At 49.6% G+C, this 22,500-nt stretch overlaps 1 protein-coding gene across 1 annotated transcript in view; it reads right to left on the minus strand.

The window, feature by feature from the left end:
• Positions 1-22,500, minus strand: part of cep170ab (centrosomal protein 170Ab) — a gene marked incomplete at both ends in the record, with an annotated part of 52,804 nt that overhangs the window by 19,642 nt on the left and 10,662 nt on the right. Inside the window, 6 exons of the mRNA XM_084318369.1 lie at positions 519-762; positions 2,353-3,831; positions 12,371-12,503; positions 13,058-13,189; positions 13,547-13,925; positions 14,515-14,938. Of these exons, the coding sequence (XP_084174495.1) occupies positions 519-762; positions 2,353-3,831; positions 12,371-12,503; positions 13,058-13,189; positions 13,547-13,925; positions 14,515-14,938 (2,791 nt within the window). The remainder of the gene's footprint in view (positions 1-518; positions 763-2,352; positions 3,832-12,370; positions 12,504-13,057; positions 13,190-13,546; positions 13,926-14,514; positions 14,939-22,500) is intronic.

Raw genomic sequence — 22,500 nt, forward strand, 5'->3', positions numbered from 1 at the left:
CTGCAGCCTGGACATTAAACTCTGTCAACATCCACAACTTATTTTGTTACCCGAGTACAAAAACATCTAGTAGGTGCATCGTGGCGCATTGTCAATTTATTAGTTAATGACAAGCGGCCACTAAACCTTAAGTTCTCCAACTAACGTTATTTATTTAAATTGTTCCTGTTAATTAATAATTAACATAGCATGGTAATAATACGTAGGTTATTGATCAATGAATGTATTGATAAATTAATTTATATTATCAAATGATACACCAGTAGAAGCAATGTTATTTCCTCATTGTCCTTGCTGTGTCGCCTGCCGTCGTCTACAAAAATAGGATCGAGGCGATATTTAGCCAGGCGACAGAAGTTGCTGCGCGATCGTCGCTCGAAAATCTCCTGCCGTGTGCGTTGTCTCATTCATAACAATGGAAGCAATACAATTCTGTTGGTCGCCTCGCTTAAAAAAGTCGGTCGCCTGGCAAAGATCGCCCGCCGTGTGCGTTGGGCTTAACCCCGGCCTCCACCCACCTGGCGATTTCCTCGCTGTGTGCCGTCCAGTCTCTCATGTACTCGTCCTGCTCCCTGGAGTGCTGCCTCAGGCCGGCCAGGCCCCCGGGGCTCGGGGTGGCTGGGGCCGAGCCTCCCAGCTGGGCCACCCGGGTGGAGGGGAAGGGCCGGGCGTGGCCCTGATTGGATGGGTGGCGGTTGGAGCCGTACTCGTCCTCCGAGGTGGAGCCGTACTCCACGGGCATGCGGCGCCACCGGGTGTTGGCTGCGAGAGAGAGCAGAGGTCGGGGTGAGTGACTCAATTAACTATCACTCAATTAAACGGCATCCAATGAAGTATGTCATACAAATGTAGAATTTAAAGAGAGAAGAACCTGTGAGGAAGTGTGTTGATTGGGAGTATATGTAAGATGTAAATAATAAATTGAAGAAATTATGTATATTATATGGTATTTATTTAGTATACACTGTATATGTTATACATTATATGTATATTTATATATAATTTAGGGATGCACCGATCCGACTTTTTCAGTCCCGATACCCATACCTGGTTTTGGGTATCGGCCGATACCGAGTACCGATCCGATACCCATACCATTATCTGAAATGGAAAAGAATTAAACATTTAAAAAAAATCTAACCCTAACTAACCTTACTGTCATGCACTTGTCCTAATATACTAACCTACACTGTAACACTCAACACTTTGACACACATTGTTACTCAGCTGATAGAGTTGTACCCTTCTTGATGACTTGTCGTACAGAACTTGTAAGTCGCTTTGGATAAAAGCGTCAGCTAAATGACTAAAGTCTGGACTCTTGGGCCCCTTGTTTTACATAATATGAAACTACAGGTTCATACCTTCAAAATAAGCCATCAATTGTAAAATTCGAGCCGATAGTTTTCAATCAATGTCCTATGAAACATTCTGGTAACATTCTAACTAAATATCAGTACAGGGCTTTGAAAGGAAGAAAGTCAATTCAGCTATTTGATGAAAGGACTACACTCCCAGAATTCAATGTGATCAATGTCACTCTAGACAAATTCACACTTGAACAAAGGCCCAGCTTCCAGTCTGTCGTTCCTTTGTTATTCCAATGACTGGACCCAAGAGGCCTAGGCTATCTATGGCTTTAGATAGAAGTTTACCTGAATACATTACTATTATTATTATTAGGGCTTTAGATAGAAATGTACCTGTGATGCACAAGAGAGAGAGAGAGAGAGAGAGAGAGAGAGATATGTAGATAGAGAGAGAAAGAAAGAAAAGAAAGAAAGAAAGAAAGAAAGAAAGAAAGAAAGAAAGAAAGAAAGAAAGAAAGAAAGAAAGAAAGAAAGAAAGAAAGAAAGAAACAAACAGAGACAGAGATACAGACAGATAGAGAGACAGGGAGAGTGAGATCCTCCTGATTAGCTGTTGAACAGAGAGCTGAGATTTACAGTGTTATATATATATTATATGCTGACAGTAACGGCAACAGGCCACAAGATGGGAGCAGAGGGCAGTTCATGAGGGGACTTTGGATGAAGGTGAGGAGCGGATTGTCACAATTTGTGATAAATAGTTAAAAAGGGGTAGGGATTTTTAAAAGTGTATACTTCTTTCTACTCCTTTTTCGAACAGGGTAAACTATGATTTGTTTATCTGTTTCTCTTTTTTTGTTGTATTTTTTGTATTATCTTTTGTATGTCAAATGAACAGATATATCTTTGTTTTGATACTTAACTTTGTTTTTGATAAAAAAAAATTATATTTCATTCATTCATTCATACACACACATAAGGTTATATACTGTGTCCATGAACAGCTATTGATGTGATGTAGTGAGGAAAGAGAATGTCTTACTGGCAGCTGTGACGTGGCCATATGAGTTGGGGCCTTTAGCCTTGTCTGGAAGCTTGGAGGCACTGTTAGCCCTGGCTCTAGGCGCAGACACGGAGGTAGCGTTGGACCCTCTCAGCCCCTGTCTGATGGCGTAGTCCCCGGCTACGCTCCTGGCCCCAAAGCCCCTACTCCTGCTCACTGTGGCCTCTGAGTCGCTCTGGGCCGAGGGGGACCCCACCCTGGGTCTCCTAGGCTGGGCTAGGGTTTGGATCCTGGACATGCCCCTCCGGGCCATTCCGGTCCTGGACGTGGAGCTGGCAGTGGAGGCCTCGGAGGCTACAGACATGCGGTCCAGGTCGGCCGGCTCAGTGTCCGAGGAGTCCCCCAGACGGGCTCGCCTGAGCAGAGATGCCCGGGTGGGCCTGGGCTTAGGGGCAGTGTTGGGTTTACCAGAGCCGGTGGCGACCGCGGAGGAGGCTTGGGCCTGGGTGATCTTAGCCCGGCTAGATTTGGTGCTGGCCCCCACGTTGGTGCTCCCCGCCTGGACTCTGGTGTGGCAGCTTCTGGACTCCTGCGTGGAGGTTGCTTGGGAGTCAGAGAGCAGGGAGTTGGAGTTGACGTCGTCATCAGTGAGGTCCAGGGAGGTCCACGGGCGACTGGACGGCTGAGGGACAGCGGTCCTGGTCTTGGTCCTTCGCTCCTGGGTTTCTCTGCCTCCGGTGGGGCCTCTGGTAGATGAGCACAATACCGTTCTCTCCTTCTGCTGGGCTGCAAGGGTCCTCCGTTTCTGGATCACTTTGCGCGCTCCCTCGGCATGGCTGACAGTGCTGGTCGTGTCCACGTCTGACTCGGGCGACGCGGAGCCCTCAATGGACTGACTCGGTGGATCCCCTTGGTCCGACACGGTGGTCTCCAGGAAGGCTGCCACCGCCTCGGAGTCTTTCTGCAGGCCGGTGCAGTCGACGCCGACCTCCCTAGTCTGTGTCCTGGTGCCTGTGTGACCGTCGATGCGCGGTATGAGTTCCATGGGCACGTTGGAGCTGGATCTCTCCACGGTGAAGCTCTCCTGTCTCAGTAAAGGCTTCCCACTATTGTCCCTGGCCTTCTCCTCCTCTCTCTTCCTCCTCCGTGCCTCCTCTATCCTCTTCTCCCCGCTGCTCAGTGGCTGAGGCGGGAGCTTGGCCGCGGCGCCCGGCTGACCCGCTCTCCTCCCCCCGCTGTCCTGTGACTTGGCCGGGGAGGAGCGCTGGGGACTCTTCCCCTGGCTCCCCACGCCTCCGCCCGACCTGCTCTTCCCCCTGGCCGTCTTCTCCCCCTGGCTCTCTTTCTCCTGGAGCTCCGTGTCCTGTTTCTCCCCCATGTCGTAGCGCAGGCCCGAGCCTGGGTTCCTCCTGCCCAGGGCCAGCTCCTCGCCGGGTAGCTGGGGCAGCGTTCTCCTCTTGCGCTCCGTGTAGCCGGAGGAGGCCAGGGAGGCAGAATGGCTGGACTCACTAATCTCAGCTAGAAGGAGAGACAGATATTCTAATATTAGATGTATGTTGAATGTTAATGTCTACCTGTACAACATTAGGGTGTCATATTTACCATGTTTACCATTTGTGACATTTTAAAGGTAAACACCAATTCAATAATTCATTAATTTTATAATGTTATGTCTAGGATAGTCCAATCAAATTATTTGTAAACATGGACAACATTCTCCCAAAGCTAGCAACCTGAGAACTAATACTGAAGCTTGTGATGTCACAAGGTATTCCATCTACAGCTGCTGAGATTGAATCAGGAGAGAAGATGACCGTGAGGAGCACCCAGGCGGGGATTCATGGTGACAAGGATACATAGTACTGACAGGACTACTAAAGAATAAGAATGTTCTGCGGGTCCACAAAATCTGTCTCCTTGTTATTGCTTATGGAGTTTTTTACCAGATGACATCACACATTTCAGTATCCTAAACACTTTCAGCGCCACGCTTAATCCCCATCTCTGCCGCTAGAAGGCCAGCTTAAAATAGTCATTTCCACGGTGTTTCACGATGTTTGCAGAGCTGTGTGTGTGTTCTGTATTATAGCCAGTGTTGCGTTCCTTATATCAACACTGATTGCACGCACGCTAATGGCGCCACGTGCACGCGCGCTCCCGCGCATGCTCATAAATGTCCCCTCGCTTAAGCACAGACTAAAGACGATGCCTAATTACCTCTACGAATGGAATGTAACACATTTCATTCACAAGGTCTGTGTGAATGTATCTGAGAATGTATTTAACACACCTGACGACCGGCGCTATTGATATGCAAAGTAGCCCAGGTGGGTACTTATAGCGAGTTGGCGAGTGCAGCGCATTCCTGTGTGCACGCGCGTGCCGTGCACATCCGCGCATGTGCGTGCACGTGCTTCTGCTCACAAAACTTTGGCTGCACTGCGTGCAACCCCGTCCCATGAAGAACGCATCACTGATTATAGCTGTGGAGACAATGGTGTGGCTCATTTGACAGACACTACTTGTAGTCCAACATGTACATTTTTTTTTGTTTCTACACACTGTAGTTTGTAGTTTATTACACGCTAATCATCTTACCCCGAAAATCCGATTGTTAGAAAAAGCCTTTTTTATGACCGGTAAAGTAAGCCACTGTGATTGTTACATAAACATGTTTCACGTTCGGTAAAATAGACATAGGGGGTCCTTACCTTAGCCAGAATGTGATCCAAAAAGAATATATATACAGTTTTTCAAAAAACAACAGGGCCTTTGAGGTGATGAAATCACTGCGCCCAGGCCAAAATGGTTGCCGTGTTCCTTTAAATAGGTGGCGTTTCCCTTTAAAGTGAACGCATTTCTCTTTGACTTGCAGAAAATGAACATCATACCCACAAATATATACTTTTGTTTAAAGGGGACATGCATTGCTATTCCTTTCACTATTTGGGCAACTTTACACAATTCCTGTGAGTCTATGTTTTTTTCAAAAACATTTATTGTTTTATATTTTTAATCAAGTACTCTAAAGCAAACATTTTCCACTTCAAGATTTCAAGCTGTTTTGTGCTGGGCTCCGCCCATAAGCGCTTTGAGTGACAGTCACCCACAGTCTGCGACTGGCAGACAGAGAGAGAGATAGAAAGATTGAGGGGGATACTAATTAATTTCACCGCGGGGGGCATAATCCCACGAGACAATGCATTGGTAACTTGTTTCAAATGACAATATATACCCCTGTGAATATTATTGCACGGATCGGAATATGGGCGAATATGAATCCACAGTCCCTTGCTCCTCAATAGGAAAACACCCTAGATTTACTCTGAAGAACTGGTCTGACGCGAAACGTTCGTTATACAAGTATCGCAGAGAAATTTCAAAGGTACTGGTACTTACAGTTGCACAAGGTTCTTGGACAGAGAATCGCAATGGTTTGAAAGCTCGGCGTTGCTAATAAACATTTAAAATAATTTGTACAAATGTGTAAACAGCGAAGAACTTATGGCTGCTCTCCCCCGAACGCCGCAATGAGGAGTAGGCAGTGATCGTATTTTGGGCGAACGGGAACTGAACGGATGTTTTTCCCCCTAAATGAACGTAATTGAGAACACGTTCATTCTCAGCGTTCTTCATTTTTTAACAGCGTTCAAAAGTGCGTTCATTCTCAGCACTATATTATAACGGCGTTCAAACGTGTGCCAGATTTCATATGCCTTTCAGCCGAAAACCCAGTTAAAACACACCGTAAACAGGCTTTAAAATAATGCTGAAAACCACACAATCTGGCAACCGCTCTGGGCGGAGCTTCGGGGAGTCTGGTAGTAGAGCAGCAGCACTCGCACTTTCAGAAGGCGCTGCACTCGCTCAGAGTCAGACTCTAAGCGGCGTCGGTGTACAATATGAGCATTTAAAAGAGTTTTAGTTAAAGTCAGTAAATGTTTTGCACTTTGAATATTGAACTTTGAGGTACAACCTTAGTTTCATACCTCAGCCTGGTTCCTACCTCGTGTTGTGTTAGTACAGAGTTATGTCGGCACATGTTTATATTTTCCCAATGACTACTTTCACTTTTGGTACTTTAAGTATATTTAGATTATTATACTTAATAACGACCATTCAAGCAGCATGTTTTTCCTCATGTTTTTGAAAATATACTGTAGAGATGAAAGCTGCAGCTGCTACTAGTGTGGACTGAATGGGCGGCAGCAAAGCGTTATGGAAATGCCAGTATTCTGTGGTTCTATTATGGGTTGTGGCAATAAATTGAAAAATAATAGCTCGCAGTAACGTATTGAAAAAATAACTATAAACTATAAATTTGTTCATTTTTTAAACGATGAACTTTAGTTAGACATTTTGAATTTTGAACTATGAACTGAACTAGTTCATTTTAAAATTTGTGAACTGTGAACTGAACTAGTTCTGTATCGTAACGGCTCTCGCTCGGCGTCACTTCCGCACTGTACCTCGCTTGTGCACGCGCACTGAATAAAATTCCACATTGTACCTTTATATCCCAGTATTCATCTGACCACACCCCCATCAGCTTACCTTCATAAGCAGGTGTGTGGCCACCTACTCGCCTCCTTCTTCGCTTTCACCACAAGGAAGTGCTTTTGGTAGATCCCCACTTGACGAGGTTGCTAAGTTGAAGACAGTTGAGACGTGTTTACATTGTGCTTATTTTTTTCTTCTCTCATAAATATTCAAAAAGAAAAATCTAAGTCATAATGTCTACCTCGGAGAGTAGACCCACTCTTCACCAGCGGTTCTCCATTCCCGCCTCCGTCGTGCGTTCTGGTGCGGGGCTGTTGCCACTTTCGTGGTTGCCAGCCAAGCCCGGGAGACAGCCCATGGGTAGTTTGCCTCTCCGAGGAGCCGGTGCATCGGTGCCGTCGCTCCGGCGGTGGCCTGATCCCGACTCTGGTTCCTCTGGTTCCAGGGAATCGTCCGTTCTTGAGCGGCCGGTTCCTTTGGTTCCGGAGGATTTGCGACGCAAACTTTTCGCGTCTGCCCGTTCACGTCGCAAGATGGTGTCCTGCAGGCGCGAACGGCCTGGGTTTGGGGAATTGCTGGAGACCAGCGAGGATGCGTCGGTCTCTGCATGCCCTATGGAAACTGAGGATTACATGGTAGAGGCGGACGGATTCTTGTTTGAAGGCCCAGTGGAGGCGAGTATCCCACCCGTCCAGGTAGCACTGGAGGGGGGTGAAATGTCTCCTTGGGGCGCCTTGTTCGAGGATGTCGAGGAACCACCTCGGCCTCATCAGCAGGATGCCCTGCTATCAGCCACATCAGACTGTGGCTCCTCAACCGGTCGAAGCCTGCTGCATGTGAGGGATGCGGGTTCGGTGGAGGGAAGTCAGCAGGGGGAACTGCAGGCTTTGTTCCCCGAGCTCATGGCAGTAGCGGCCGCTGCAAACGGCGTGCCGCTGCCGCAGCCATTGCCTGCTCCTGCCCCCGATGATCTCATAGGTCATCTCTGGCAGCGTCGCCCGGTGAGAGGGGTGGACGTTGTCTACCCATTTTTCCCCTCAATGGGGGCCTATGTTCGTCGGGGCCAGGTGGTGTCTCACATCATGGGCCTTACTCCCGCCTATGTACCAGTTACGCAGGTGGCGGGGTTGGTCGAAGGTATGAGAGAGGGTGTGCCACGGCTTGATAGGCCGATGGCCGCTCTCCTCTGTCCGGATATGGTGTGGGAACCATTATGCAAGCCGGTTCTCCAGGGAAAATCGGCTAGGCGATTGGCATATTGGGGTGACCAGTCATTTGTCGCTGGTACACAGTCGCTGGCTGCTGCTTCTAACATCGCACAGCTGGCTAGATTTGTATCGGGGATAATGACGGGCGGCACGGAACTGACCGAGGTACAACACGATCAGATCACCCAGGCGGCAGGAGCTGTCCTGCATCTTACCCAGGTGCAGGCCATAGCCGCTGGGAAAGTGCGCGCCCTGGCTACCCTGAACCAGTGCCACCTTTGGCTGGAGCAGGCCCGTGTGCCAGAGAAGAAGAGAGCCCCTCTTCTGACGGCCAACCTCTCCGATGCTGGACTATTCGGGAAGGCCCTGCAGCTGATGACCTCAACGTGCAGAGAGATGGCAGAGGAGAGATCCGTTCTCCAACCCCATTTTCCGCCTCCCGTCCTCGCCGGTGGAGTCAGAAGGCTTCCACGACGTCGAGCTACCTCCGCCGTGCCTACCACTGCCTCCGCCGCCACTGCTGGCCCATCCAAGAAGGCCAGGAGGAGAGACGGTGCTTCTGCTGCCGCCGGCCCATCTACGACCGGAGGAGACGGTAGGGATCGACGAGACCAGCAGCCGATTGTCTACCGTCCCTCCGGGGCTTCTCGGGGTGGCAAAACCCGAGCGGCTCGAGGCAGCAGACGCCGCTGAATTAGTGACTTTTTCCCCCTGTGGTCCCCTCTATACCCATCCCCGGCCCTCTCATATTTTGTGCCTAAATAAAAAGTCCCCTTAAAGGGGGACTGTATTTTTTGGCCAAACAAACTGTGTGTTTCTTCACCAATACATATGATGAGGCTGCGAAATGTGAATCTGCATTGTTTACATTGAGGGATGAGTTACGTTCGTGTTATGAGATTAAGCAAGGTCTGCAAGCATACACTCAGTCATAGAAAGGTTCTATCTTAGCCTGACGCTCCACATGCAGGTAGAAGCTGGTTGTATGATCTGTTGCTTACACAAAGTAATGTTGATCCACAGTTAGTTGCAGTAATACTTGTATACACACGTTCCACGGCCTAGCCGTTATACTCTCTGTCAGTGTTTTTTCGATGTACAACATAGAATGCGGGTGTAGGATTCACACACACACACGACTTGGTTTTGTTATAAATCCTGTTCACAGTCTGTGGGTAGCGTGCATTGTATTAGCTTACGCTATGCATTAGCGTTCTACCAAAGATCTCAAATGCTACAGTTGTTATTGTGTGCAGGGGTAAAGGTTTTTTTGTGAGGGGGTGCCGAATAAACCCCTCCTTCCCACTTGATTGGTCAAGGGGATTTTTCTCATCTCCTGTTGAGCCAGTCAGGGCCGAGCCGTTCAACGACTTGGCGGGGGAGGGGGGGGGGGGAAGGGTTGTCCTGACGCGGCTCCTATTACAAACAGGAGTTGTGTGCGGGGTTTCCCCCCGTCATAGCATATACGTTGCTATGACGACGGCTTCCGTGAGTTAGATCTTTACGTAAGGTCTGTGGTGTCAAAGTATCGGGTTAGAGCGTAGGGCTTACGGGTCTGCTACGCTCGATTTTATGTGTAAACTTGAGTCAGTTGGTCGCTCTTCTCTTACGCATGGCGAAGAGGGGCCTGTTGGGGTGGTCTTTGACCTCCTCGGGGGACCCTGTGCTCCCCGTATCGCCGGGCCCGGTCCGAAGTAATGTTTCGTCGACCCGTAGGCCTGGGATAACCCTGTTGGAAACTGAAACACTTGTACTGCGGTAGTGCCCGCAGGTACGTTTTGGAGTTTTTTCTTGAGGGGTTATGGGACCAACCACAGCATAGGGTAACGACTGGGTGGTTGGTTCTCTGGTGTGTTGGAGCAGAGTCAACTCCCGGGTTGCCCGGTTGAGTGTGCCCCTGCACGTTCATGACGTCTGCCAATCGTGTCAGCCTTCGCTGCCTCATTAAGGGAGGCTTTGTCATGGTGATCAACAACGCCAGCATACGCCCCTTCCGCCGGGGCGGCTGTTTTCAGCTGACCCCTCTGGCGCCTGTCTCGTCCGCAGTGCTCCAGGCTCGGGTTACAGCCTGTTGCCTGGTTTCCCCGGTGCGCTGCCTGCTTCCGTGGTAAGCCTTTTTTGGTGCTTACGGCCATGCTGACTACCTGTGCTGCAGGGTCAGTGTGCCAGGCGGTGTGCTATTGGGGGGACAGGGCCCGCTCTTGTGAGGGGCCTTGTCCGAATACGCTGGCGATGTGGGGGGCGGTGTCACTAAGTGACCACCTGGTGGGGTCTTGATGCTGGGCATCATGGACCTCTCCGGGCCCCCGTTTTCCAGGGGATCCAGTCCCTTTGGTGGGTCTGGGTCTTCCTTCGCGCTCCGCTGCTACGGCCTTGCCACGGGGTTGGGTTTGCTCTTGACCCCGTGATTTCTGGGGGCAGTAACGAGGTTGTGCCTTCCGTTCGTTCCCGGGTGGCATGCGGGTTGTGCGTGTGTGTAGTCGTGGGGTCAGGCCACGGTCTGCTCACCCTGTGCGTTGAGTTGCTTGAGTGCCTCTTCGCACGGTCGGGTCCGTCGCCCTCCCGTGATCCTCCAATAGGGGGGGTACCCTCCATTAGGGGGGGTCGGGGGGGCTCGGTCCTCCCTGATCTGATGGTTGTGGGGGGCCGCAGCGGGGTGTATTTGTCGGCCGATGGCTCTCGCTCGGCCTCCCTTTGTGCGGAAGTGACGCCGAGCGAGAGCCGTTACGATACAGAACGATAGGTTATAACTATAACCAAGTTCTGTTAGTAATGGTGACGCTCGGCGTCCGACGCCGCTGCAGCCCTTGATCTCACCTTGTGGTGAAAGCTTGGGAAGGAGGCGAGTAGGTGGTCACACACCTGCTTATGAAGGTAAGCTGATGGGGGTGTGGTCAGACGAATACTGGGATATAAAGGTACATTGTGGAATTTTATTCAGTGCGCGTGCACAAGCGAGGTACAGTGCGGAAGTGACGCCGAGCGTCACCATTACTAACAGAACTTGGTTATAGTTATAACCTATCGTTCATGTAGAAAGTGAACTTTCCCAACACTGGGAGTAGGGTATATCTGCAGAGCCGCACTGCCGTCTCGGTGATGTTTACACGTTTATAAAAATTATTTAAAATGTTTATTAGCAACGCCGAGCTTTAAAACCATTGCGCTTCTCTGTCCAAGACCCTTGTGCATGTGAGTACCTTTCTCTGCGATACTTGTATAACAAACGTTTCGCGTCGGACCAGTTCTTCAGAGTAAATCTAGGGTGGTTTCCTATTGAGGAGCAAGGGACTGTGGATTCACTCGGCCAAACCTTGTTGGCGTGCATCACAGCTCAGATTCAGACTCAGATTACTTTATTCACCATATTGCAGTACAAATGGAACGTGATTCGACGTTTACAGTGCATGCTTTTTTTTCACAATTAACACATTGGACACCAGACCCGAGATAAGTCTGTGTAACTCGCCATCGCTTGAGCGCCAATCACAAGAAATGTCGGGTTTTAATCGTTATTTCTTTTATTCGCTATTGCCATTCATAATTCATCGGGGCAGCCTGTGCAGGCTGTTCTGAATGTGTCTGAGATCGCAGACGGTCAATACTGCCGCCTAACACCTTGCGGCTGCTATTGCACTCCATTTGAAATGTTGCATTACATCAGAGATAAGGTAAGGACTATATATTACCAATCTTGTGTTGATCCGATATTTTGATCCCACGATCGAAGCCTGTCTGTGTGGAATGTGTGTGTGCTGTGTCCCGTTGGTCACATCACGGCACGGATGGGCACCCCGCTCTAAACCACATTTCATGCTTGGATGAGGAAGGATAATACCGATAATCTAGCGTTGATTTCAGGTTGATTCGATAATCAGGTGAAAAATTACAACTGGATTTCACTAAAGGGCTGTTTTCGCGTCTTTTCCCGGGATTACTAAGAATCACCCAAACTATACTCATATTCACCACGGTATAAAACGGAAATGTACGGATGAAAAAAGTATCTGTTTTTTGCATGTTGACTGGAAGAAACTCACTGACAATCGATAACGTTATTAGATCCATAGCTATAATATTTAATACAGTTTTCAGCACTGCAAACACGGCATTCTCCTCATTGAACAAAGCGCTGGCACACAACGGCCCAATGCCCATAGCGACCCCTGGCGCTGAAAGTGTTAAGAACAATATAATTATTTATTTACTGTTGTATTGTTCTTAATTGTGGAAAAAAAAGCATGCACTGTAAACGTCGAATCACGTTCCATTTGTACTGCAATATGGTGAATAAAGTAATCTGAATCTGAATCTGAGCGGTTCATGTCCCCCAGAACCTGCAGCAGTACCTCTGTCTTCAGTGATGTAGGCGTGGCTCTCCCCCCCTGAGCCCTCGGGGTCTGTCCGGATGTGGCTGGCAGCTAGTGTAGCCCACTGGGAGACCCAGCGAGGACCCCCCACCATCAGCTCCTCAGACAGAACCTGGACCATGGAGCACAAACCAGAACTTCGTATTGGACTGGAGTGATCACCAATAGGATTTGTAATTGGTCTGAATTGGAAAGGCCTGGTTAATGCAGAATTTCAATATGTCATTGTAATTATAACAAGCATAAACATGTATATGATGTTATGAGACTGAAAACCTGAACATGACACTTTACTGCAGCATACGCATAAGTATAGCTCTGAAAAACTCAGAACCCATGTATCTAAACTACCTTGGAGCAGGAACACTGCTCTGAGACCAGCTTTCCTTGTTGTGCAGTTTATAGACTGTTTCAAATGTCAGACATAAACATTCTAAATTGGCCGAAGTTTATTTCTTGTTGCAGTGCTAGACTTATAAGAAGAGGCTGGGCTACTGACAACTACTGACTATAGTTGCAGGGTTTGCTAATACAATATCTGACATCTTGGACAAAAGCTGTTCCTTAGCAATACAATTCTACTGATTATGGTCGTGTTCACTAAAACAATGATCCAAGATCAGTAGTATTCCTATTAGAATGATTCCTATTTGAATATGTTAGTACCTCTGTCTCCATGCGCCCAGGCTTGCCTCTGTCCCGTCCAGCAGACCTCTGAGCGGTGGTCCTGTCCCGTCTGGGTTCAGCACAGCCCAGCCTGGACACAGGGACCGCCTGCTGCTCCTCCACACCAAACACCTGGAGCACACACACACACACACACGCACACGCACACGCACACACGCACGCACACACGCGCACGCGCACACGCACACACACACGCACATGCACACGCACACACGCAGCCACACGCGCACACACACACGCACACGCACGCACACACACACACACACGCACACACACACACATAAGACCGAGCTGTATAATAATCTGTAATTACGAAACTAAATGTAATGAAATAATGGAAAACTGCAACATGTCTTATAAACTCATACGGGTTGCGTACGCACACACCACACTTTTATTTTCAGCCGCTAAAAGATTAGAATGAAATGCCCAATAATACTTTTATGAAAACCACTAAGGTTCCTCCACCTGGTCGATCATCCTCCTCGCCTCCTCCTCCTCGTGGTCTCCGTTCTCCACCTCGATGGTGTAGGTCCCTCTGTCGCTGTGGTCGTCTCCGTGGCGACAGGCCTCGTCGCAGCTCGCCTGCCGATAGGGCGCCTCTCCTCGCCGCCTCTCCTCGCGCCCGCACCCTACCGCCGCGATCTTGGTGGCCGAGGACCTGTGTCGCCGCGCGGGGCTGTCCTCCTCCGCGAAGAGGCCCTCGGGCACGTTGGCACGACCCTCTCGGATCTTCACCCCCGAGCCGCCCCAGAGCCCCCGCGAGCGCTCCTCCAGCGCCACGGCCCGCTGCTGCTGCTCCCCCAGGGCGTGCTCTGAGTCGCTCTGAGTCCCATCATCATGTTTACTGCCTGGTGGGGGGCGGGCGGGGTGGGGGGAGGGAGGGGGAGAGAGAGGGGGGGAGAGAGGGGGGGAGAGAGGGGGGGGGGAGAGAGAGGGGGGGGAGAGAGAGAGAGAGGCAGACAAACAGACAGACAGACAGACAGACAGACAGACAGACAGACAGACAGGCAGACAGGCAGACAGGCAGACAGGCAGAAAGCTAAGTTTATAACAGTAGGATGATGGTATGATCTTGTGACACACCCCTGGCAGTATGAATAAATAGTAGTGTGATCATGGGAAGAGGGGGTTCTGCTGATGAATATCTATTATTATATTATTATATCTATAATATCTCATTGCAAAACATGCTGAGGTTACAAACAAACACAGCTTATTGTGAAGAGACTATCAGGCTTGAGGGGTCTATCACCGTGACTGAGAAACAAACACAATACGGTGGCACACACACGTGGGAACATGCATGCTCACACACACACACACACACACACACACACACACACACACACACACACACACACACACACACACACACACACACACACACACACACACACACACACACACACACACACACACACACACACACACACACACCTTTGAGACTCCTCAGCTGGACTGGGATGTCACTCTTCACACTCTCCCCGTCGTCCTCCACCACCACCTCTTTAAGAGCCAGCGGAAGCTCGTTCTGGGCCAGCCAATCAGCCACCTTCACCTCCGCCGCCACCATGGCCGTCTGCAGGGGGCTCAGCTCCTCTCCCGCGCCCCTCTTGGGCCGCGGCCTGGTCTCCGGGGGGGCTCCTTTCGCCGAGCGCTCCTTGACGACGGTCACTTTGCCGGACGCCCCGGGGTCAAATTGGATGGTGAAGGAGGCGTGTCCGTGGGAAGCCTCGGGAGCAGCCTCAGTGTCCTGGGCGGGGGCCTCCCCGGTGCCTTTGATCTCAAAGTAACTGGGCTCCTGGCTGGAGGCCCCCAGCTGGCCATTATTTGGCACCTCAGCACCCCTCTTGGAATCTGTGGGGTTGTCACAAAGATTCCAAGTTGGTTGATTTCAAGCTTAAATCAAGTTTAAATCAAGTTTAAATCAAGTTTAAATCAAGTTTAAATCAAGTTCAAATCAAGTTCAAATCAAGTAGAATGAGCTTATTGTATATGCGAAGCTAAAACAATGCTGAATATAGACTGTATCACATTTGTGTTACAGTGGAAGCAGTTCAAATAAGTATGTTTCAGTATTTTCATAGTGCAGTTGAGCCCATTATGATACTATCATGTTTTACCACACAGACCACACACTATAAGCAAAGCTCTCATTCAACTATAGAATAGTTACACAACCAACCCTGGTAACAGTTATTGTGTCACAACCAGTGTTGGGACTAACGCGTTACAAAGTAACGTGTTACAGTAACACTGTAACTTTTTGATCCCCCTTCAGCGCCAGGTCTTTATTCAATGGATATAGTTTTAGACTGCAACATTTGCGAGTGCTTAAAATATATCTTATATTATATCTATGGGTCTAATAACGCCGTCAACTGTCAGTGAGTTGCTTCCAGGCAACATGCCCAAAACAGATAGTTTTGTCATCCGTACATTTCCGTTTTATACCATTTTGAATAGAGTATGGTTTGGGTGCTTTTGAGTAATTCCAGGAAAAAGACGAGAAAAAGGCATTTTACTGTAATCCAGTCATCATGTTGTAATTTTTCGGCTGATTATCTAATCATCCTGAAATCAACGCTAGATTATCATCATTATATCTCGTCGTGCATACATGTAGTGGGGCGCACCGCAGTCAATGGTAATAAGCACATACACCTACACACAGATAGCTTTGATCGCGGTAGAAAGCAATATCAGATCAACGCAAGGTTTCATATATAGAGTCCTTACCTGGTATCTGATGTAATGCAACAAAAATAATCCAATTATCTGATCGCCATTCCAGTTATCCACAGCGATCCTGTCCCCGACATTACCGAGCGTTACACACGGACGGGCGGGCGGGGTTAATATTCCATGCCGTCGTTGTAAAGGCCTGGCTCGCCAGAGTATTTAAACCCTGCCCACCCGGCTCAGATCGGCTCCTAAAACACACCAGCCCATTTCCAATGGGATGCAATAGCTCTGCAAGGCAGTAGAGGGCGGTGTTGACCGTCTGCTCAGACAGTGTCTGAAGGGTATTACAGAGGCTGCAGCTATGAATTATGATAGATATAGCGAATAAACTAAATAACGATCCCAAAAACGAGTTTCTGGCGCTGAACGCATGATGGGCAATAACGAGGTAACTGGTTTTTGGCGCAGATTGTGTTAAAGACCGGACTCACCCGACTCATACAACATTTTTTTAAATTAGCTAAAGAAATGGGTTGAGGGGCTGGACTACATCTCGACCACCACCACAGACATTTGGTCCGTCCACAACAAAAGCTTCCTCGGGCTAACGTCTCACTGGATAAACCCCACTACTTTACAATGCCAGAAAGCTGCATTGGCCTGTAAAAGGATAAAGGGTAGGCACACGTACAATGTCATTGCTGGTGAGATTGACCACATTCAAGCGATTGAAATAATGTTGTTTTTGTTTTTTAAGTAACTGTTGTGGAAAGGTTGTTTGACACAGCAGGAGACGATATTTCCAATTGTAACAAATAGGTAATTTATTTAAGAAAAGAAGTTCGTTAACAGCAAGAGCTATGGGTCAAAGATGATCGCCACAGCTTGAACAAAAACACTCTGTCCTGGAACCCTTTCCCTGTCCCTAAATCCCCTCTCAGTCCTGCCCCCATGACAGATATGATGACGTGTCACATCATGTCAGATCTGACATGACGTACATTAAGATGATACGTAGATTTAACATTGGAGAGAGAGAGAACATGAGGAGAGATAAGCAAGATATGATATCCACACACGATATGATGTAAAACATTAAGAACATGAAGAGAGAGTGAGATATGTGTGTTTGTGTGTGTGTGTGTGTATGTGTGTGTGTGTCTGTGTGTGTGTGCGTCTGTGTACAGACGTGTGTGTATTGTATGTGTGTATTGTGACACAGGGAATGTGTGTGTGTGTCGGTGTGTATGTCTGTGCGACTGTGTGTGTCTGTGTGTGTGTGCTGTGTCTGTGTGTGTGCTGTGTATGTGTGTAAGAGAGAAAAGACACAAGATTAGAACACACGATATGATGTACTGAAATGTCCATCTGCTATCTTGAAGCTGTTTTAAGAACATCAGCCAGACTGTCGCCCTAGTGTCTTTGAGCCCTGCTAGTTGACCTATATTAAACTAGTCAAGACTAACCCCTTTCCTACCTCCACCCTCGTATACACATTTTCCCCAACATTCCCCCATTTGGGGCTATCCCTAGTCCCACCCAAATCATATAACCAAGAAAATGTGAACGTCTAACTAAACAAGAAACCTTACTTCATTCACTGGACCCCTAACGGACCAACAAAGGCTGACTACCGTTCTCACAATAAACACAAAACCGCTCAAAACAAGAGTAATAATAAAACATCAAAAAAAAAAAAATACCCCAATTTATAATCCTAACCTGACAGACAAATCCCCCCAACCTCCACCGCTTACCAAATGAGCCACAGTTCCGGCCGGAAACCGCGACTCTCATCAGGGAAAGGAGAAGTTGACCGTCAGAACTAAACATAGAACATCCCTCCCAAAAAAAAATGACATTGTCTCTTCCATAACATTGAGTCCCAGTGTCCATCGCTCAGCCCCCCTTCCATGCCCACGCCATAGTCTCCTCACCGTATTGCCAAAAGTCACATTTTGCCAATACAGCAACCACCACGCCACACCTCCAGTCCTCGTAGAAGCATGTCCCCATGCCTGGACGGGAGGCGCTGGTACCGACCTCACCACGTGTCCCCCCATCTTCGACGGGAGGTGCCCATCTTGCCCACTGCGTTAGCCCCCCCCCTTTGTCCCTCCAGTCCCCAGAACCGATCCCCCGACCACTTCTTCTCAATGCTTCCTCAGGCTCAGAACCGACACTCTGCCGATGCCCCTTCCCATTCCGGTTTGACCAGGACCACAAGTAAAATAAACAAAAAATAATAAAAAAATAAAAAACAATGCAATGATTTTCAATGGTTGCAATCTCTATGCCGAAGGATCATTAGAAAATCAGACTAAAATTCCTAGTTAAAGGAATAAACCAACAAAACTGCACTCAGACCATCCCCCGTCACTCTTAAAGGAAAGAACCAACAAAAAGAAAATGTCCCTACCTCACCATACCCCTAATCCTCTATCCCCTCGTCTCCCTCTAAGGCAGCATAAAGCTGAGGATATGGCCCGATTTGTGGCTCAATCTCTTTCTGTCCCACCATCAGCATTTGGCTCGTTACGTGTGAAGTTACCAGCCTACCCAAGAGAGGCATACCACAACAGAAAAGGAGAACCAATATCAACCCTGCCACCCCGATGGATATCCCCGTCTGCATCACTATGCTTCCCCACTGTCCCAATCTTTCCAACACCCCACTCCCCCACCATTCTTCATTCCGGCCAGAATTCCCCCTCAATTCCTCCCTCAAATCCTTCAGCCATTAACCAGTTCAGAGCCTGTCTATTCTGCCACGCCACCGTACTGGTCGCGTGCATCTGGTCCCCCATTGCATCCAACGCCTCCTCGGTGTAATTGAGATACCGCTGCTGATTGTAAAACAAATAGTTGATCCACCCGGTGTTCTTATTGACCGATATCCATGGCAGAATAGACTCAAACCCTGCCGCAATCTCATTCTTAGCCATGAACTCGGCTGGAATGCCCCTTGGCTGTCCTATGCTGTCCAGATACACCCTTGGGTCTGCCTTGTAGCTACGCTTCGTTCGAGAGATAGGAGACTCAGAAGGTCCTTCCGTCACTGATAATGGTAGGACCACCATTGGCATGATCGCCTGAACCCGGGCACATCTACCTGACCAATCTAAAGGAAGTGTATTCCTCAACCTCCTACCGCCGCAGAGCCAGTATTGGTCCGCCAGTGCCATATCCTGGACATGAAAAGGGCAAGCTACAGGCCGTGGGTTGGTATCCACTCCCTTTAACACGACCCCGTGTCCACACTTTCCTTCTTTCGTACAGTTAGTCGTGATGCTCCAAATAGTAGTGCACCGCCCCTCTGCCACCTCCCCTACATCCCGGGTCCCCTCCTTTTGCAAGCACTCGAAATCCTTGGTCAGCCATAGTTTGACACCTCTGGGTATTGGCAACCCCGTCGCTACCCCCTGCACACGTACATCCAATTTCCTACACCGTTCCCGCATAGTGACATCCTTGAAATCCGTGACGTTTCCTGCCGCCTTAAAACGACTAGAGCCGAGAAACCCCAAACACTCTGCCTCGCACCAAGGGCGACTATTATGGGGCCCCTCCCATGCCTCTGCGTCCCTGTCACACTGAGCCCAACTGAACTTCGTGCCCTTCACCAGCAGCCTATCCGGACGTGCCTTGGAGCAGACATAACAATCCTCTATCTGATTCTGCGCGCTCGTGTACTGGACCCACTTAAACCACTCATTCCCTAAAGCCGCCCTATACATCGGGTCAGCCTCCGGGTCTTCCTCGTCATAGTCATAGTCGCCCCCATCTTGTTCCCCGGAAGGAAGCAAACCCCTCAACCTGGCCCAGAGTGAGCCCACTGAGTCCCTCAACGTTCCGGCTGTCCTCTGGAACATATCCTGTCCCCCCACCTCTTCCGACTCAGTGTCCTTGACCTCCCTTTTTCCCCTCACCCCTGTCCCCTGTGATTGGTTCGGGACAGGCTCAACTCTCCTATCTACCCCCACAACCCGATGCTCGTTAGTATAATGGTAAGTATCCCCGCCTGTAACGGGGGAATGGTCAAAATCAAAAACATGCCCTTGCGGTCCTACGGGAAACACCCCGTTTGGTTGTAGTCTTATCTTCTCCCCCCCTTCCTCGATGGAGGGAAAAGGGGCGCCTGATTCTGAGCCTGGTCATGAAAGCCTGCTGGTACTTGAGCCTGAGCGGGACCCCGTGGGACTCCTACCCACTCAAACCCGTCATCCTCAAGGACGGGTCGACCGTGACGGTTCTTAATGACGTCGTTGTGCCCGGCCGACCGTCCGCACACTGCTGCCAACATCTGCGGGAGCATCAGCAGGCACTGCACCTTCCAGTTGCCGTCTCGGACCCTCCATGTCGGGTTCTGCATAACTGCGATCGATTGTATCCCCCAAGAGATCGCCGCTGGCCTTTATGCAGTGATTGAAGTGGAACCAGGTCGCTGATCCTTTGACTTGGACTGCCGTTCCAGTCGATCGGATCACCTCGTACGGGCCCTTTCTCCGGGGTGATGACCACTTTCTCTTGTGGACCTTTACGAAGACCAAGTCCCCAGGGATCAGTCTCGGTTTGGTGGCTTCCTTCTCCGCCTCCTTTTCCCCCTTTCTCTCCTTTCTCTGCTCCTGTCGAAACACAGCTTCATGTATTTCAGTCACTTGCTGAAGATATTTTTCCAGATCTTGCTCAAAAATATCTAATGCCGGGCCCCTAGCCAGGTGTCTAAATGGCGGTGCTGGCATGCTGCGGCCTGTAAGCATTTCATGCGGTGTTAGCTGTGTTTGGCGGTTTACGCTGCTTCTAATAGCCATCAGAGCAAGCGGCAAAGCATCAATCCAGTTAAGCTTAGTTTGCATACAGATTTTCAACAGTTTGTTTTTAATGACCAGATTGGCCCTTTCCACCTTCCCCTGCGACCCGGGACTATAGACACAGGAAAGGCGCTGTCTTATACCTAATTTCTGCATCAGCCCTTTAACCACCTTGTCGATGAACTCGCGGCCATTATCGCTTTGTAATATCGTGGGAATTCCAAATCTCGGAATGACCTCGCGACACAGGAACTTGATCACTGTGTCCGCGTTCTTGTGTTTAGATGGAATGGCCTCAATCCAGCGACTAAAGCAGTCCTCTACTACCAGGAGGTATCGTTTGCCCTGCACTGGCGTTATCATGTCTGTATAGTCCATAATCAGATGTCTGAATGGTCCCTCAGGGAGGGGTGTGTAAGCCGCCACTGTCGGTACTCCTTTGCGCACATTGCCCTGTAAGCATGTTAAACACCTGGCTAGTGTAACGTCAATTTGTGCCTGAAGCTTTGGGGACCAAAATCCCATTTTCGTGATTCGTTTCAGGGTCTCTGCTCTTCCACAGTGATCAACACCATGAGCCTCAGGTATCACTAAGGACAGAAGATCGATGGAGGCGACTATCAAACCGTTATGACTCCTCCACAGACCATCTGCCCCCCTTACAGCCCCCCTCTCCGTCCACGACTGTTTCTCGGCCTGCGTGGCTGAGTCCTGAAGATCACTCAAATTATCCTCAGTTACCTCAGTCGTCAGTTCGGCCGCAAACATCAGAACAGCCGTGGACGGCACCGCAGCCGCCGCCTTCGCGGCCTCGTCCGCCGCGTTGTTTCCCGTCGTCACAAAGGACAGGTCTTTTCTGTGTGCCTGGCACTTTACGATAGCAATGCTTTTGGGCAACTTTACAGCCTGAATAAGCGCCACAACCTGCTTGTGGTGAAGGATCGGTGAGCCGTCCGATTTCTTAAAGCCTCTTGCCTTCCAAATGGCCGCGAAGAGGTGGCATACGCCATGCGCATACGCAGAGTCTGTAAAGATGTTAACCGTGCGATCTTTAGCTATTATGCATGCTTCTGTTAGTGCTATTAGTTCTGCAAGCTGGGCCGAACATGGTTGCATGCATTGTTCGGCCTTTCTTGTTAGTGTTTCTCCGTTAGGTTTGCACTGTACGACGGCGTATCCTGACCTTAAATTTTCCCCCTCCCGATAGCAGGACCCATCCACCAAAAGTGAGAGTTCTGCTATCGCGAGCGGGTCGACTCCCAAATCAGGACGGAGTTTCACGAAAGCCTGTACCTCCACCTCACACTCATGCGGTTGACCCTCGCTCGGGAGTGGTACCAGATCCGCCGGGTTATTGCCGTGGCATGTTTTTATCGTAACGTCACTGTACTGCAGGAGCCTCATGTAAGCCTGTTGCCGTTGGCTGGTCAGAACAAATTTGCCTCTTTCAATCAAGTTTGCCAATTTGTGATGTGTCCAAATGCAAATGTCATATCCCATTGTCATGGCCGTTGCCACAATCATTTGATTTCCCCCCGTCGCATTCTCTGGGCACCCCTAGTGATTACCCCCCTGGTTTCGGGGCCCTCCTGTCTCCCCCTGGTCGTGGGGCCCTTGTGACTCCCCCTGGCGCACGGGTCTTCCATACTCCGAGCCGGGACGGTATGGTTGCCTACATCTCATTTCCCTGTGTCCCTGCATGCCGCAGTTCCAACAGTGGAAACGGGGAAACTGTTGTTCGTTCCCCGGTCCCTGTGTAAACCGTGGGCCTGATTGCCCATTCCCTGCCTGCCGCCTGGACGCCTGGTTCTGTGAACTATAGCCATAGCTTCTCACTACCTGAGGTGCAGGCGGGGGTCCCTGGTCCTGCATGGGTGGAGAGGTAGCAGATGACACCATTACTGCCTGCAACCTCCTTTGGGG

The sequence above is a fragment of the Notolepis coatsorum genome, assembly GCF_963971535.1.
Source record: "Notolepis coatsorum genome assembly, chromosome: 7".
NCBI lineage: Eukaryota > Metazoa > Chordata > Actinopteri > Aulopiformes > Paralepididae > Notolepis > Notolepis coatsorum.